At 41.7% G+C, this 14,414-nt stretch overlaps 1 protein-coding gene across 9 annotated transcripts in view; it reads left to right on the top strand.

Annotated features, from left to right (window-relative positions):
- Positions 1-14,414, top strand: part of STAU2 (staufen double-stranded RNA binding protein 2) — a 220,086-nt gene that overhangs the window by 129,942 nt on the left and 75,730 nt on the right. The window contains exon 12 of one of the 9 annotated variants that reach the window (XM_039841869.1): positions 11,131-11,292. The exons of 7 other annotated variants lie outside the window; for them this stretch is intronic. In XM_039841869.1, coding sequence (XP_039697803.1) covers positions 11,131-11,277 — 147 coding nt within the window. In that variant the 3' untranslated portion in view covers positions 11,278-11,292. Of the gene's footprint in view, positions 1-317; positions 453-11,130; positions 11,293-14,414 lie in introns of those variants that run through there. One more of the 9 variants, XM_039841870.1, reaches the window with a different exon arrangement.

The raw sequence follows: 14,414 nt of genomic DNA, 5'->3' as shown, positions 1-14,414 counted from the left end.
ACCCTTGAACCCTTTATGCATTATGCGTCATGAAAAACTGCCCCATACAGATGGGTGTAGCATTGAGTTGTGAAGTTCTCTACTGGCTAGAATAATGTAAAGCATTTCCTAAACTCCTAAAACTTTGAAAGTGCTTAAAATAGAATTAATAATTTCCCATAGATACTGGAAGGTCCCTGTAAAGTTTTAAATATCTGAAGTATGTGCCGCATCAATTATGTGAATGTGTTTGAGCTCCAGACCCTTTGGACGGGACCTGCTGTGTCTGGCTCCCCCTTACAAGTGCAGTTCAGTGTAGTGCGTGTGCTCCGTTACAGGTTCACAACTGTGATAGACAGAGTGGCAAAGAGTGTGTGACCTGTCTGACGTTAGCCCCCGTGCAGACGACTTTCCATGCTATTGGAAGCTCCATCGAAGCCAGCCGTGACCAGGTATAATATGCCACTGACACTTTTCTGTGTTACGGCCCCACCAAGATGGGCGCTCTGCACACATGCAGCCCGGCTTTCCCCGATACGTGATCCACTAGCACCGTTTGCTAGAGTTTGGAAAACTCAAAAATTTTTGTGCTGGGAAACTGATTATTTTAGACTTATAGTTTGCAATGCATTATGATTTTAACTATAGAATTCTCTTACAAAGAAGAAATAATTGCCCTACAAGTTATTTTTATTTTTAATAACTGCACATGGGAAGAATTGTCAGCAAAACAATGTAGATAACACTGAGCCTCACTATAATAGACTCAGTTCTGTTGAAAAGAGTTAATATTATAGAAAATAGAAAATAACCATGTGAACTTTCAGAACCATCAACTACTCTCATAGCTTGGCATAGTATTAAAGTGAAGTTCCAGTGTTGTTTTTGGTTTTATTTCTGAAATAAAGCTAAAAATCTGAAAATATATTGCTTCTTAATAAACAAATTCCTTTGAGTGTTTAGATAGCAGCTCGAAAATACATCCTGTTTATAAGATAATACATATTTTCAATTAAAATAATCATCAGATTAGACTAAACTAATGATCTAGGTCATAGAATTTCTCGTTTGCAGTCAAAATAAATAGACATACACTGTTTACAGTGTGGCTAACCGGCTGTGCTTTCTAAATTAACCATTCACATGCAGAACAATCAAAATCCACTTTCATATTTATTTCCCAGTAAATCTGGGGACTTCTAATAGTCTTGCCTGACTCATCTTTTTTTCTTTCTGTCTGAGTAGTGCCCTTGCACAGAGAGAACGAAAGAGTATGATAGTGTTTCTTCTCAAACACGTGATTTATTGTCCAACTCAGACAAGACCTAGCACGTCTCTGGCATTGCGGTTTTCTAATCATTATTCGTTGGTTGGTGGCGAGGTATCGCAGTGCTCAGGAAAGAGCAACTAATTGCTCAGAAAATCCGAGTTTTGAGAACTAATCAGAGATTAAGTTAGCTGAAACTCTCTGGATGGATTCTGTCATCTCTTTGGGACTGACTCTGCTTTCTGGAATGTTAAATGAGGGAGTTGGGTTAGATGACTTATGAGATTTATTCCAATGCCACCCTTTTTATGATTCTATAATGAATCTTCCTGTTCCTGGTTGAATGAGCCCAACCAGTGAGCAACAGTTCACAGCGTGTTGATCTGGAAAGCGGCTTAGAGATCAGTCCACTGCTGCTCAAGGTTTTGCACTGACGTTTGCTCTAGCTGCAGAAGGGAGTGCAGAGGAAACCTGAGGGGCATGGCCCCAAATAGCGTATGAAACTATAACTTGGCTACGGCTCGGTGCCAGGGGTACCTGGTAAGAATATTAGACATGTTCCTGCTTTTACGGAGCTTACAGTCTAGCAGCTTCACCCCTTTGAATATTTGCCAAGAAGCCATCTGTTTCTGTCTCTGTCTCTGTGTCTGTCTGTGTCTCTTCGTGTCTGTCTCTGTCTCTGTCTCTGTCTCTGTCTCTGTCTCTCTCTCTCTCTCACTCTATCCATCCATGGCAGAAACAAATGTCAAGAGCAGCATGAGATCACCATCCTTAGGCTGAACATACACCTGAGAAGAGCAACCACTGTCATCAGAGGTGGCGTTTTGCTTGTAAAAGAGCACCGGACAGGGAATGGAGACGGAGCTTAAACCCAGATTTGCCATGAACTAGCTGTGGGACCTTATCTTTTCACCTCATGGAACTTGGTTTCTTCATGAGTAAAACAAGCTAGTTCAGGCTTGTGCCAAGTCCATGTGCCAAAGTACTCAAAGTCCAGGGCTACTGTTAGCCCATATGGCACCACTACGTATTAGAAAAAAGGTACCTCTTCCTCAAGGCATTTTGCTGCTATCCAACAGAAAATTGCAATAGACGAGTCTATAATAACTATAGTGTGAATCGAGCCCCCCGACCTCAGTGCGTGCAGTGCATAGCTTCCACAGCTGTACGTGGTGGCCTTATACTGTATCTATCTGGAATGTCAGTTTTATTCAATGGTAGGTAAATAAAGTCTTTTTTATAGTAAAGCAAATACATATACATTATAGGTGACAGATTTGCATGAAATTTTAAGATGAAAAAGCCTTTTCAGGAAATGTGTTGATAATGGTCAAATGAATGGACGGTTGGGGAGATGGGTGAATGAACGGAGCTGACTGGAATGGTCGTCTTATGTATCGATGCTGCTTTGGCCCCAGATGTGCAACGTGCAAGTGGCGGTGCACGTTGCGGGTGGCCGTGTATGTTGCGGGTGGCGGTGCACGTTGCGGGTGGCCGTGTACGTTGCGGGTGGCGGTATAGTTCTTGTACTTGTGTACTTGGGCTCCCTGAGGAAAGGTGACGTAGTAAACCTCCGTTTCACTTCCTGTGGCCTCTCTACATTATGTCGCCACTACGCTTTCCTCATACTGAGGGTCCGTCTAAGCAAAAGGTACTCCTTGTAGTACTCCTGTTGTACTTCTGTGGTGCTCCTGTGGTGCTCCTTATGGTACTCCTCTGGTGCTCCTTCTTCCCCTGCCTTTTCCTTTTATCCGTCTGGTAGGCGACGCCCAAGCCCAGCACGTGGAGCGTCCTCACATGCTCTGTCCAATCCCAGCATCTCTTCCTCTAAAACATGTGTCCGACCTGACCACGTTTCCCCACCTGTCACGTCGCCCTACTGTTTTTAACCCAGACATCTGCGGCCGTCTCTAAACCGGTTTCCTTTTTCCCACTTTTGTTCCATTCTGGTCTGTCTTCCACACAGTAGCCCAAATTCTTTTTAAGTTATTAAGATCGCATTACTCAGCTGCTGAAAATATTCCAGCGGCTTCCATCACACCTACCGTAAAGCCAGATGTTTTTGTTATGGCATACAGTAGTCCCCACGTGACGTGGTCCCCACGCCCCTCCGAGTCCGCTTCCTACCACTGTCCGTTTCACTCACTGCGTCCCAGTCTCTCCGGCCTCGTGGCCAGTTGCCTCATGATAGATGAGAGAAACCAGACGCGAAAGGCTACATACGACGGATTTGATTTGTGTGACATTCTGGAAAAGGCAGAACTATAGGGATGGAAAACAGATGAGTGGTTGCCAGGGGCTGGGGAGGGACTGACCATAAATTGTCATGAGGGGGTTTTAGGGGGTGATGGAAATGTACTATATCTTAATCGTGGTGATAGAAACACAACTGTATGCATTTGTCAGACTCGCAGAATATACACTAAAAAGGGTGTATTTTACTGACTGTAGATTATACTTGAATAAACCTAACTTTAAATAAAAGGCCAGATTCACTTTTTCCCAGTCGCTCATGCGGCGTCGCTCCCTAGGAGATGCGGGAGGCTGGCGCCCCCTCCCTTCCCGTGTTCCCTGCAGACTCCGGAGCCGCTCAGGAAATGCACTGCTGAGCTAAGAGCTTGCGTGCAGGTCCCCCGAGAGCCGGTGGGCAAGGCCCGCTTCGGACCTCCTGGAATAATCACGAGTCTCCAGAAGGGGGTCTCCGCCCACCCTGCCCATTTCCGGGGAAAGGTCTTTAGGCCAGTGTTTCCCATTCGGCGGCTTCTGAATTCTCATCCGGTCCATTCAGGCTGGTGTTTGCCTGATGGGTTCCCGTGGTGTCTGGGTGAAAACATTATCCAGGTGTTTGCCTTACTCATCACAGCAAATGTTATGTGATAAACTCACCTTAGTTGAGAATGTTTCATTGTCTAGAATAAAAACATGGTTTGAGTTTCTAGGTACTGATTGTTTTTCAGCAAACGTTTGTTAACTGAACAGCTGTGTGGGGTTAACCGCACTCGATGCTAGAGCATACGGAGGAGACGAACTCACCGAGTGTTCTCGCCTCTGTCCTGATGCCCTTTCTGCATCTTTCGTTGTCACTCGTAGGTGTTACCGTGTCCCTCTTCCTCCGTCTTCCAGTTACATCGGCCAGCCCCTGCTTACATCCTCAAAGCCAGAAACTGCCCTCCTTGCCTACATTTTCTTTTCATTCATCTTCGTTCAGAACGCATTGTTCATCTCACAAATAACTGGGTGAGCAGGAGTAGATCAATCAAAATACCGTAGTTTAATTTCTAGTTAATAGTTTTATCACTGCCTCCCTTATTCCTGTTCGAGTTATCTCTGGAACTTACTTGCTTCATATAAATAAAAGAATGAACTAAGAAATCAACCAGCTAACCTAAACACTAAATAGCCAATGAAGTGTGTCATATGTATATGAGTATTTTCTGTGATATGACTTCTGGTTAGTACAAAATGAGATTATCATATAGCGTAAATGACAATGCATATTTAACATATTACTTAGAATTTTAAAAAGCAACAATCTACAAGAGAAAAGAAATGAGATTCAAATTGATATGTATGATGTACTAGGTACTGTACTAGGTTCTACTTACATTATTTTCCTTAATTCTCATCAAAACTCCATGATGAGGTATAAACCGTTGCATTGGTGTATTTGCTACATCACTTTTAAGGGTTTATGTCCAGATTAGTAAAATCAAGCTGAGTTGTTCCCAACGTGTGTGCTTTGACCAGAATTCAAGGCAGGTCTTTCAATGAAAGGACAAACATTAAGTATAATAGTTTATAAATCTAATGGGTATTCTGCTTACGTTTGACTAAATTTTGCTCATAGTTTTTTTTTTTCCTAATTTAATGTCTCTTTACCTGAATATGCCGTGATGTCTTGCAGTTATATGGTAATTTAAAATGAGAAAGGAAAAGGCTTCATACGTATTGCCTAAATACATGCTATCACAGCAGTTACTGTTGATGGTATATATCGATTGACTGTAGGCTACGTAGGATTTTTGTTGTACCAGATGGCCTTAAGTGATAGTGCATATACGCCCTTGCCTTTGAGGTAATTTCAGTCTCTTGGAGTGTATCAGCTAGGTTGCTTTTGGCTACAAATAATAGAAAACCTGACTCATACTGGCTTAAATAATGAGGAGCCTTGTTATCTCACATAACAGGAAGTTCGGAGGAAGGGTGAAATCCGGGCTTGGTCAATAAAGCAGCTCTGTGATGTCAGCGAGCACTCAGGTTATTCCACGCTCGGCTCTGCCAGCCTCTGCTTCCTCTGGCTCATGGCGATCAGCTACAATAGTTCTCTGTGTCACTGGCAATGGCCACATCCAAAAGAAAACGAGAGATTTGATCTTTTTAAAAATTATTGTTAAAGTGTAGTTGCCATACAGTATTATGTTAGTTTCAGCCGTACGACACAGCGATTCCACGGTCCTACACCTCACGATGTGGTCACCACGGTGAGTCTAGTAACCATCTGCCACAGATCTGGTCATGCGTCTCCTTGCGGGGCAAAGGCATCTGTCTCAGGAACTCCTCTAGCTTCTCCGCGTCCCGGCTCAGGCCTCGACGGGGTCGGTCACATCGGTCACATGCTCGTCTCTCCAGGTCACTGGCAAGAGGAAGGAGATCACCACTAGCTTAAATGTCTGGTGTGAATGGTTGTTGAAGAATCAACCACGAGGACTACGTGAGGGATTAAATGCCACAGATAAAGTTTAAGAGTTTTTAGTAGACCCATTAAAAAAATCAATTTAATCTTAATAATATGTTTTATTTAACCCACTATATCTAAAGTATTATTCCAACATGTAATCGACTTTTAAAATTATTGAGATATCTTTCCACATATTTCATTTTGGATTAGCCACGTGTCAAGTGTTCAGTAGCCACACATGTGCCGGACTCACAGGTCCACAGGATGAAACCTAAGGGCATTATGACTCGGTCCCTCCCTGCGTCTCCCGTTCGACCCTTCACCGTCACCCTGTCCCTAACTCATAATAACCGCCCTTTGCGCTCTGGCAGTATTGAGTCAGCACGTTGTGCGCTGTCTTCCTTCCATCTGTCTTTGCTGTTCCTTCTGCCTGGGCCGTTCTCTCTTTGCTCATAAGAGGCTCTTTTACTGTTGGATCCAGCAGATCCGATCAAGCTGTCACTCCACTCAGAAACCTGCTTTTTCCGCTGTCCCACTGTAAGGTGGACCACACCATTTTCCCATCACTGTTACTACTTTTTGTACTGGTTTAGCCTGCCGGCCAGGGACATCTGCGGAGCAGGGCAGTGTGACGTGCCTCGGTGTTCTCCGTGTGTGTGCTCTGACATTTAGGGTGCACTCGGTACATGTTTATAGGGTGAAATTGAATTACATTTCTAGAAAAGGTAGAATGACTTGAATTTAGCAGAATTCGTTTGGTAGAATCAGTGAGAGAAATAGAATGTTTGTCCTAGTGTGCCTTCTCTGGTGGTGGCCTTCCAGGGGCATTTCTTGTGAATCCTGGTACTTTCACATGTTGACCTCAGAGTATTTACATACACTCTGAATACATGTAACTATCATTAGGAGTCTGTCAGATCTCTCTGTGACTTAATTTTTCTAACCTATCGTGCACATGTCTATATCCTTCTCAGTGTCCTGAAATGCTTTCTTCAAGTTCCAGGGGCTGCTTCCTGCTCCCAGCATCCACAGTGTGGTATAAAAGTCAGCATGCCCTGAATCATGTCATTTAGGACTACAGTTCTCAGAATCGAGAAAGGCACAAACTTCCTTGGTTTGAGCAACAATTACCCAAGACAAATAAAGCTTTTTGTTAATGTAAAAGGACACACTGAAGCTACATTGCATAATAGCAGACCGTATGCCATCACGCCAGCGGTACCCACGGTGGGGTTCTGGCAGTCTTCGTGTTAGCTAGATTCAGGATAGTTTTGAACTTGAGCTGTTCACTTGCTCCACGTATCAAGTCACAGTGCTCAGAGCTATGGGATGTTGAAAGGGAGGTTATGGCTACTGCCATTGGCAGCTTCTAAGGGGTCCTGGAGCTGCCAAAACTCAAAACATAACTCGATTTTTGTTTCCTTTTTGTGAAATAGGGTGCTAAGAGAGATATTAAAAAGGCACATGAATCGTTTCTTCTGCTGACTTTATTATTAAAATTCCCATTTTACACAAATGCATCTTTATAGTTAAGGAATTCAATCTTTTTTCTCTACATTTTATATTTCAGTAATTACTGCAGTAGTTCACATAGTGTATTTGTTTTTGTGCTGTTTGTTTTAATTGAGATATAATCGGCATATAACCTTGTATTAATATCAGGGGTACAGCATACTAATTATATATATAGTGAAACGATTATCACAATAAGTTTAGTTAATATCCATCACTACACATAGTTACAAATTCAGTCACATTTAAAAAAAAAAAAAAAACTCAGCAGGACGTCACCAGGAACAATTTCTCATCACTGGGTTATCACTCATTCGTGGACTAGAACAGGAGTCAGCAAACTATGGCCCACCAGCCAACTCCAGCCTATCACCTTAATGAAGAACGGTTTTTATATTTGGTTGGAAAAAAAAAAAAAGAAGGTTACTAGTTCGTGGCATGTGCAGTTTATATGGAATCCAAATTTTTGTGCTTGTAAATGAAGTGTTGCTGGACCATAGCCACGCCCATCCGCGGTGACAGAGGCGGCGCCTACGGTGGAGACCTCATGGCCTGCAAAGCCTAAGATACTCACCGTCTGCCCCTTTCCAGGAAACGTGCTGCTGATCTGATCCGCGGGCTAGAAGGAAGAAACGTGAGGCATTCACCTTGCGAATTTTGTATCAAAACTTATTTGCAGCATGACCACTCATGGTTCATTCTCGTTTGAGAAGGAGCAGGTTTTCTGGAAATATTGCCTGTGTGACATCTCGGTTAGCCTTGCTTATGGATTTCGGACTTAGTTATCTACCATAGAAACCAATGTCATCCTATGAGGGAACAATAAGTGAGCCCATCTCCTTCCGTGTTCATCTGAGTGTTGAGAGAAAGCCTACCCGCACTTCATAGCTGGAATAAGGAATATTCTGTTGTTTCCATGGTGATCTTTCACTTATTTCATTTGAGATGTATAAGCAGTTTCCAGAACCAACAGCAAGTTATAGGGGAAAGTAGTGGGAAGATTGAATATTATGAATTTTATAAGCAACTCATAATTTCATTTATGCTTAGGACAGCATGACCACATTTCTGAGAGGTTGCACATATCCAGCGATGTTGTGCACACAAGTGACTTATTAACTTGGCCTATAAAATGATTTTGGACTATAGTCAAAACCCACGAACCTAACTTATTGCTCTGCTTCTCCCGCTTTTTTTCCTGAAGTGATGAATAACAGCTATTTTAATTAATAGAAAGTGTGAAATTTTAGGTTTTAAAAAACCTGACTCTTTCCAACTATACTAAGAAAGATTTTCAGTGTGGTTATTTGATCCATACCGCAGCTTACTAGTTCAGCGTTTCACGGCAGATTATCTCTTAGAAGATAATTTCATATTTATGTTGTCATAGGAGACAAATTAAAGTGTAAATAGAGTCCAAAAGTGTTTTCTCCCCAATAAGTTTTGTTCAGTTTGAACATGCATACATATTCCATATCACTTGTTCCATAATTTTTAATTCAATATTCTGCTTTCAGATTATTTAAGTGGGAATTTACTCTTCCTCCTTTTCTGTAGTTCTGTCTATTTGGTGTTGATTTGAAGATCGTGAAGGAAATATTTTAAAAACGTTTCTGTTAACAGTTTATACTAATGAATCATAACCAGATACATTATGAAACCAGTGAATACCATGTGTATATAGTTGGCTAAATGAATGTGAAAGTTATGGTGGAAAGCTGTTGCCTATATAGACCTTTTTAAAGTGACGATCAATGGAATATAGTCCCCTCGGCCACAGGATTGAGAGCGTTATTCCCACTGGAGGTCACTTTTACAACCTAAAGAGTACTGCCTTCCTTGTAAACTCGAATTACGGTGTTGTGCATGATTTATTACACCATTTAAAAACACCAAAAAACAGTAACCTTCTCTCTCTCAGCAATGCACCTTCAATTAAGTCACGCCTCTCCTCATTTCTAAAATTCCTTTTTAGACAAATTAGTTACTGGTTGTTTTTCAGAATTTTCAGTTTTATTTTTTCATTGCTAATAGATGTTTGGCTTACTCTCTGTTTCTAAGTTGGCAGCTAATTCCTTTTCAGATCACGTATTTTTAAAACACCATTCAGTTCATTGGCTTCTCTTTTGCATCCTCTAATGGAAGGACTTTGAAGACATTTGTAAACCCCCAGATATTTGATATGTATGAAAGAAAATAGTAAGGGCCAGCGATGGGAAATGTCTCTGTTCTCTTTCATAGGTGGTCCACCGATGTGCTACCAGCAAGCCTTACATTTTCTCACTTGAAAAGACTAGCGTGCTGATATGATAGTCTTCCTACCTGGCTCATCTAACCGCATAGGCAGAGAGGTCACGCCTTCACGCAGGTCCTTGCCGTAGTTGGAAGCATAGTAAGAAATTTTTCCTCTCCAGGACGAAGTTGCCTGGTTGTCTGTCTCCTTGTTGCTGAGTCATTTCCGCTTCCCAGACAGCTGTTTGCCGGGACCTTACCGAACAATCTCCTTAACGTCTGCTTAGCAGATTGTACCACCTTACCTTGAACTCCGACTCCTGGTCACTTACCCAGGGTCCCAGTTGGTTTGTCTTACCTACTAGAACCTTGTTCTCGCTGATCTTGCACTACCTAACTGACCCTTGATATTGGCTCCTGACTGTTTTCTGTGCTTGCATTTCAGAGACTCATTGCCCTCCAAATCCAGAACTGTTCATGATTGACAGAAGTCCATTTTATAGATGTTATAGTCTACAGTCATTATAAAATCCAAATAATACCAATTTACTTGTTGGCGGAACCGATATTCAGTCTGTGCCCTTGATACGGTTGTACCAGTGGTTCAAATGTTCAGATACTTTCATACGACTTGGCAGATAGCTGATGGCCTACGTTTTACTTCCTGTCATCATGGCCTCATGTCCAGGACCTCAGAGACCTCTTCACAATCTAGGAACTACTGGATCATTTCTTGGGCCAATAGGAGTTTTCATGTCACCTCTGCTTTCAGAGGTCCATGTAAGAATTTAAGTTCTTCAAGGGTGAAAGACATCCTAAAGTGATAGTTTTTCTTAAAAGATTTTTGAAAATTTCATAGGAAATCAAGAAGCATTTTACTTTATTTATTTAGTGATCATGTACTAAGCACCAGCTGTACATCTACCACTGTATAGATACTAAGAAATATTTGTTATTTTATAAATAAGGAAAGTCTTCAAACTGACTATAATTAAAAATTGGAGACAGGGTGTGTAGAAACTCTGTGTACTTTGTGCTTGATTTCAATGTGAATCTAAAACTACTCTAAAATATTTAAAAGGAAAAAATGTTGGAGAAACAACAAAACATATAGAAACAATTGAGGACCAGTTGCAGAGCAACATGAATTAACGTCAGAAATGTTTTAGAAATCTTTATGTATATATGACTGGTGAAAGACTATGGAGTGTAGAAATGATTAAGAGTGGAAGAATTCACCTGATTAAGCTTCTTTGAAGAGTTGATGGACTCCGAATCGAAACGCGGGAAGCCCTGAGAAAAAGCAGAAACATGGAAGGTGGCGAGGAACTCATGGGAGGAGAAAAACTCACCGTGGTGGGAGCTCTGGGAATCAGTGACGTTGCATAAGATCAAGGCAGTTGAACGTGTTCTTGACAGCCGGGTTGAGCAGCCTGAGTTTTGAATCGTATGTTCTTCACAGCAGAGAACGATTCTTCAATCAAGAGCAAGGGGTATGATTATTCTGGTATCGGTGAGACCGGTCTGTAGCCAGATGCAGAAGGGGAAGGCTGCTATCATAGTAATCCAGGAGTGCATGGGTGCCGGTCACCCTGATGGCTGCGGCTGAAGATGGCAAGGAAAACAGCATTTCTTCCAGAGAGACACTGTAGAGGAAGAATCAACAGGAGGCCTTGGTGACCAGCTAAGTTCGGTAAAAAATAACATAGCAATTAAAAATAGCTTTAAAGGCAGACTACCAATATGGCAGAGTGAGAACTGGGCAAATCTTCTTTCCAAAAAGCAACAATAAAACCAGACGAAATTAGCAAATCAGCAATTTTAGGACTCTGGAAATTGACCAAAGGATTTATCAGCTGAGACGCATTTATTCATGGACAAACTACTGAACCTCAGTAAGAAAGGCGGGATTCTGTAGCGTTGCTGCGTGGAGCTTCTCCCGCCCTCGCCTCCAGGCCCAGTCAGCGCCATGGTTACGGCAGGACAAGGACCACATGAAGACCTGCAGTATCGCCGGAGGAGTGGCCTCGCTTGATTGGCAGTGGGATGTGAATAACAGTAACCATCTCGATGGCAGACAAACAGGAAAGTCAACGGCGGACTAACAGACTAGCTAGAAATTTATAGGGAGATTCAGGAAATGATACACTGTTAGGGGCCTTGATAAACTCAACACGTATTCTTGCCTGACCAAAAGGCCTCTTGCACATGCTGGAGGGACCAGACAGGGCCCAGCATCCCTGGCTGATGCGGGATCCTGCACGTATGCGGGAGATGCAGGGGGCCGGGCAGAGTAAATGCCAGGACAGACTTGAGAACTGCCTGAACTTTGTTATTGTTGTTGTTTTATTTTTTAATAATTTTTTTTATTTTTCAATTACAGTTGACATACAATAATATATTAGTTTTAGGTATTCAACATAGCGATTAGATATTTATATAATTTATGAAGTGATCACCCCGATAAGTCTAGTACCCATCTGACACCATACACAACTATTACAATATGGTTGACTGTTTTCCCTCTGCTGTGCTCTATACCCCCGTGACTATTGTTACAACTGCCCATCTGTACTTCTTAATCCCTTTCCCCTTTATCACCCATCCGTCTTATCCGCCTCATCTGGAGACCGTCAGTTTGTTCTTTATCTGAGTTTCTGTTCCGTTCATTTATTCTGTTTTTTAGATTCCACATGTAAGTGAAATGATTTTATTTGTCTTTCTCAGTCTGACTTATTTCACTTAGCGTTGTTCTCTCTGGGCCCATCCGTGTTGTTTCCGATTGCAATATTTCGTTCTTTTTTCATGGCTGGATAATATTCCAATCTATGTACCACTTCTCCTTTATCCAATCGTCCATCGATGGACTCTTAGGTGGCTTCCATATCTGCGCTATTATAAATAATGCTGCAATGAACATAGGGGTGCATGTCTTTTTAGAATTAGTGTTTTGAATTACTTTGGATAAATACCCAGAAGTGGAATGGCTGGGTAGAATAATCTTGGTTGTAGGTCCTTGCTTTTCATCACTTTAAATATTTCATGCCACTGCCTTCTGGCCTGCAAAGTTTCTGTTGAGAAATCAGCTGACGGTCTTATGGGAGCTCCCTTATAGGTAACTAACTGCTTTTTCTCTCATTTTTTAAAGATTCTCTCTTTGTCTTTAATCTTTGTCATTTAAATTCTGAAGCGTCTTTGTGTGGGACTCTTCGAGTTCACCTTGTTTGAGACTTTCTGCATTTCCTAGGCTTGTACGTCTGTTTCCTTTTCCAGGTTAGGAAATGGACGTATTTCTACTTCTTCAAATAGGTTTTCAATTCCTTGTTCTCTCTCTTCTCTTTCTGGTACCCCTACGATGCAAATGTTGGTATGCTTCATATTGTCCCAGAGGCCTCTTAAACTATCCTTATTTTGGGAGAGGGGATTCTTTTTTCTTTTTGCTGTTTGATTAGATGTTTTCTGCTGCCTTCTTTTCTAAGTCACTGATTTGATCCTCTGCTTAATCTAACCTATTCTTGATTCCCTCTAATGCAGTCTTCATTTCAGTTATTGTATTCTTCATTTCTGTTTGTTGTTTTTTTAATGTTTTCTCTCTCTGTTTTTATGTTTCCTATCTCTTTGTCGAAGTTCTTGACTGAAATCATTGAGCATCCTCATGACTAGTGTTTTGAACTCTGCATCTGGTAGATCGCTTGTCTCCATTTTGTCTCGTTCTTTTCCTGGAGTTTGATTCTGTTCTTTCATTTGGGACATGTTTCTTTGTCTCCTCATTTTGGCTGCCTCCTGTGTTCGTTTCTATGTATTAGATATTGTTGCTACGTCTCCCGGTCTTGGTAGAGTGACCTTATGTGTAGGTGTCCTGTGAGGCTCAGGGATACATTCTCCCCGGTCACCTGAGCTGGGTGTTCCAGGTGTGTCCCTTGTGTGGGTCGTGTGTGCCTTCCTGTTCTAGTTGAGCCTCAGTTGCTATTGGCACGTCAGTGGGATTTGTTGTGAGGACTGACCGCAACCAGAGCTTTGAGTGTGATCTCTAAACCAAATAACAAATCTCTTGGCAGAGAGTAGAAGCTTTATTGGATTACAGTGTTTGAGCAACTGCTGTCCAATCATTGAGTGACCACTGAGCTATACAGATGTAAAGGTGACTCCTAGAAAGCCAGGTTTTCACATAAAAACAAAAATAATTTTTTAAAAAACTGAGAAGAGGCACACGCAGTTATTATGGCTCCACTCTAACTCTCGATCATTATATTTCCTCCTGCTCAGCCCAGTAAACTGATCCTGACTTCCGATTGTTCCCTGTATTTAACTCGATTCATTACTTTTTATGTACTTAAAAAATATATCTTAAAAAATATATCTCTGCCATTTTTAGGACTGCGCTCTAGCTCCGAGTAAGCCTGCCACGTTGGCTTAAAAGGGGAGCCCGTTCTTTGATTCTTTTGGACGATGATAACTAGATTTTTGATACATTAAACGTCAGTTCCAAGAATGAGATTTAGTAGATAACTGAAGATTTGAGATTAGAACCACAATGAGAAATCTAGGATAAAGATATCGATTTGGTCTCCACATAAGTGTAAAACGCAGAAATGAACCAAAACACAGACTTTGTGAAAATGACGAAGTAAAGGGAAAGAGGATGACTGGAAACCAAGGAAAGATTGTTTTTTTTTTTTCCCTCCCCAGAGTTACAAATTTCAAATTCATATGAGAAGGTTTGATTTTACCTTGATTTCTCTAGGT

The sequence above is a fragment of the Pteropus medius genome, unplaced genomic scaffold, assembly GCF_902729225.1.
Source record: "Pteropus medius unplaced genomic scaffold, Ma_sr-lr_union100, whole genome shotgun sequence".
Lineage (NCBI taxonomy): Eukaryota > Metazoa > Chordata > Mammalia > Chiroptera > Pteropodidae > Pteropus > Pteropus medius.
This window is presented reverse-complemented; position numbering and strand designations above follow the sequence as displayed.